Source organism: Borostomias antarcticus (genome assembly GCF_949987555.1).
Source record: "Borostomias antarcticus genome assembly, chromosome: 15".
NCBI classification, from domain to species: domain Eukaryota; kingdom Metazoa; phylum Chordata; class Actinopteri; order Stomiiformes; family Stomiidae; genus Borostomias; species Borostomias antarcticus.
In genome coordinates, this window is record NC_140248.1 from 4,793,488 (window position 1) to 4,797,015 (window position 3,528).

Here is a 3,528-nt window from a genome sequence, read left to right on the forward strand (position 1 = left end):
TCTACTGTGCTAGCTAGGACCCTCAGAGTCTACTGTGCTAGCTAGGACCCTCAGTCTACTGTGCTAGGACCCTCAGTCTGCTGTGCTAGGACCCTCAGTCTACTGTGCTAGGACCCTCAGTCTACTGTGCTAGGACCCTCAGTCTACTGTGCTAGGACCCTCAGAGTCTACTGTGCTAGGACCCTCAGTCTACTGTGCTAGGACCCTCAGTCTACTGTGCTAGGACCCTCAGTCTACTGTGCTAAGACCCTCAGTCTACTGTGCTAGCTAGGACCCTCAGAGTCTACTGTTCTAGGACCCTCAGAGTCTACTGTGCTAGGACCCTCAGTCTACTGTGCTAGGACCCTCAGAGTCTACTGTTGCCCAGAGGAATGTTCCCCTGGAAAACCCTGGGAAGGAATATGTGCGCTTGTGTGTGAGGGGGGGATGTCCCTAACTAAACCCGGCGTCTTCATCTGGAGTTTGTTGCTCCTGTGTTCACGACCCAATCCTAACCCCCCCTCTGGCGTTGGAGCCAATGACCTGGAGTTCTGAGAGAGGATGTAATCCAGAGGGACTAGAGCCAAGTCAGTACAAGCTCTTCCCACTGAGAAAGAGAAGATGACCAGATCTGCCGTAGACGGTCCACCATGGCCCAGTTCCAAACTCGGCCGAATGCCTCGAACCACAGTAACGCTGGCCTGGCTGAGGGCTGCTATTGGCTGCTGCCCCCCCACCGGCTGGGGCTGGTAGGCCGTCGTGCCCATCCGTCTGTACCCAGGGAGGGGGGGGGGGGGGGGGGGAACTGCCCTGGGTAAGAGACCCGCTCATCAGGGGCACGGACGGCCTGATGCCTCGCACATTCGCAGGCAGACCGGCGATCACAGGGTGACCAGGGCCACGCAGGACATCAGTCTGCATCAGCTGCTCACACGCATGGGATGTCCCTAGGACGTCCCCTGTCTGGGGCGTGTCACCCTAGGCAACCCCTGTCTGGGGCGTGTCATCCTAGAGGTGATCATAGGGGGTTATTTCATGACCAGAGGCAGGGAATGAATAGGTAAATGAAATCAATTTGACAAATGCATTGTATAGTAGGTCTTGTCTGTTACTTTTCAGCGAATGGGACATGAACTAACACCGCATTCGTCTGTCTCTGTCCATCTCTTCATCACGTCAACCCCCTCCCCCCCTCTCTCTCTCTCTCCCTCCTGTCTCTCTCTCCCTCTCTCTCTCCTCCCTCCCTCTCTCTCTCTCTCTCTCTCCCTCTCTCTCTCTCTCTCTCTCCCTCTCTCTCTCTCTCTCCCTCCCTCCCTCTCTCTCTCTCTCTCTCTCTCTCTCTCTCCCTCCCTCTCACACGGGTTCAGACTCTGAGTGCACGGCGGTGTGTGAGATCGTGCATGTGAGGTCAGAGTCCGAGGGCCGGCCAGAGAGGACCTTCCACCTGTGCTGCAGGTCAGTCCGCGGCCACGCACGTCACACACGCCGGTGACATCACACACCCGAGCTGCGCAACATCGCAGACTGTGAACGTACGTAGAAGTAATTTACACTGTGTGTGTGTGTGTGTGCGTGTGTGCGTGCGTGCGTGTGTGTGTCATTCCCAGTTCCCCAGAGAGTAAGAAGGACTTCCTGAAGGCGGTCCAGTCCATCCTGAGGGACAAGCAGCGCAGACAGCTTCTGAAGACCGAGTCTCTGCCCCCCAACCAGCGCTACGTCCCCTTCGGAGGGAAGCGCCTGTGCGCTCTCAAAGGGGCGCGGCCCGCCATGAACAGAGCAGGTGAGGGGCACGCACGCACGCACGCACACGCACGCACGCGCACACACACACACGCACGCACGCGCACACACACGCACGTACCAACTCTTATCATTAAGCATTTACTTTTTCTCACATTGCGGGACAGAAAACCACCAGCCACTACATTTTAATTAAATATATGATACCTGCATGGCTAATAGATTATTGATTCCTGTGTGTCTCAACAACCGTATATATATACACACACACACACACACACACACACACACACACACACACACATTCACTAACACACTTCCAGACAAAGCTATGTTGTGTGGGAGAGCCCCACAGCGCAGCCAATCAATCACTGAGATGGAGGCATGGGGGGGGGGGGGGAAGGGGGGTAAAATCATCATATCATCATCCATAACAGGACGTTGCTATGTCTACTGTTACTTAGTAGCGGCTTTGTCTCCGTGTGTCCAGTTTCGGCGCCGCCTCGGACGCTGGGCCGCAGGAAGCTGGTGAGGAACCGCTTCACCATCGACACCGACCTGGTTTCCCACGACGACCCCGACCCCGGCCGCCGCCCCTCAGACCCCTCCTCCTCGCAGACTCCTCCTTCCCAGGATGCCCTGCTGCAGCCCCAGAGGCCCCAGGGCGGGGACACGGACCGCTGGGTGGAGGAGCAGTTCGACCTGGGTCGCTACGACGACCAGGGGGCACGGGGGGAGGGGCCGGTGAAGGAGACGGACATTTTGAGCGACGACGACGAGTACTGCAAATCGGTCCGGGCGCCGTCGGCTGAGTCCGGCGGACTGGAGGGGAGGATGGAGGGACTGAGCGTGGAAGAGGAGAGGACAGAGGGCGTGGCCCGGGATAGAGGGATGGAGGAGGAGGAGGAGGAGGGAGAGAGGGAGGAGAGGATTCACAGCAGCAGGGTAGAGGAGGAGGAGGAGGAAGGTACCCCGAGGAATCCGGGGGAGGAGTCCGAGCCCGTAGGCCCTCCCACGGACGCCGCCCCCCCCCCCGGCGCCCGCCGCCCCCCCTCAGCGCTCCTCGCCGGCGCCGCCCAGGAAGCTGACCCCCCTGAGGAAGCAGTGCGGCGTGGAGGGGGCCGCCGACGGGGACCGCGACGCCATCTGGGTGAGGCGGGACGATTACGCCGCCGGGCGCAACAGCGACGTCTTCTGAGGAAACGCGACGGCGTTCGTTCACACGAGCTTTAAGAAGGGAGACCTCTGAGAGACCTTAAGGAGACCTCTGAGGAAGGAGGCAGAAGGAACACACCCTCCTGTAAAGTCCTCCGAACTCGCCCTCCTCCCCCCGGCTCTCCCCTCCATCCCTCCTCCCTGGTCTCTCATCCCTCCTCCCTGGTCTCTCATCCCTCCTCCCTGGTCTCTCATCCCTCCTCCCTGGTCTCTCATCCCTCCTCCCTGGTCTCATCCCTCCTCCCTGGTCTCTCATCCCTCCTCCCTGGTCTCTCATCCCTCCACCCTGGTCTCTCATCCCTCCTCCCTGGTCTCATCCCTCCTCCCTGGTCTCTCATCCCTCCTCCCTGGTCTCTCATCCCTCCTTCCTTGTTCTGACAATCCAGAGACACTGTAAGAGGCTCCAGCGTTCAGCCTCACAGGCCTCAGCTCCTACCCCTGAGCTGTCACACACACACACACACACACACACACACACACACACACACACACACACACAGGCACTCTCTCTCTCTCTCTCACACACACAGACACAGACAGACAGACAGACAGACAGACAGACAGACAGACAGACACACACACAGACACTCTCTC

The 3,528-nt window shown here is 59.0% G+C and overlaps 1 protein-coding gene across 1 annotated transcript in view; it reads left to right on the top strand.

Annotated features, from left to right (window-relative positions):
• The window catches only part of tiam1a (TIAM Rac1 associated GEF 1a), a gene marked incomplete at its 5' end in the record, with an annotated part of 14,347 nt that extends 11,344 nt beyond the window's left edge, over positions 1–3,003 (top strand). The window contains 4 exons of the mRNA XM_084449849.1: positions 1,347–1,434; positions 1,587–1,759; positions 2,210–2,559; positions 2,726–3,003. Of these exons, the coding sequence (XP_084305975.1) occupies positions 1,347–1,434; positions 1,587–1,759; positions 2,210–2,559; positions 2,726–2,917 (803 nt within the window). The remainder of the gene's footprint in view (positions 1–1,346; positions 1,435–1,586; positions 1,760–2,209; positions 2,560–2,725) is intronic.
• Between the last annotated feature and the right edge of the window lie 525 nt (positions 3,004–3,528).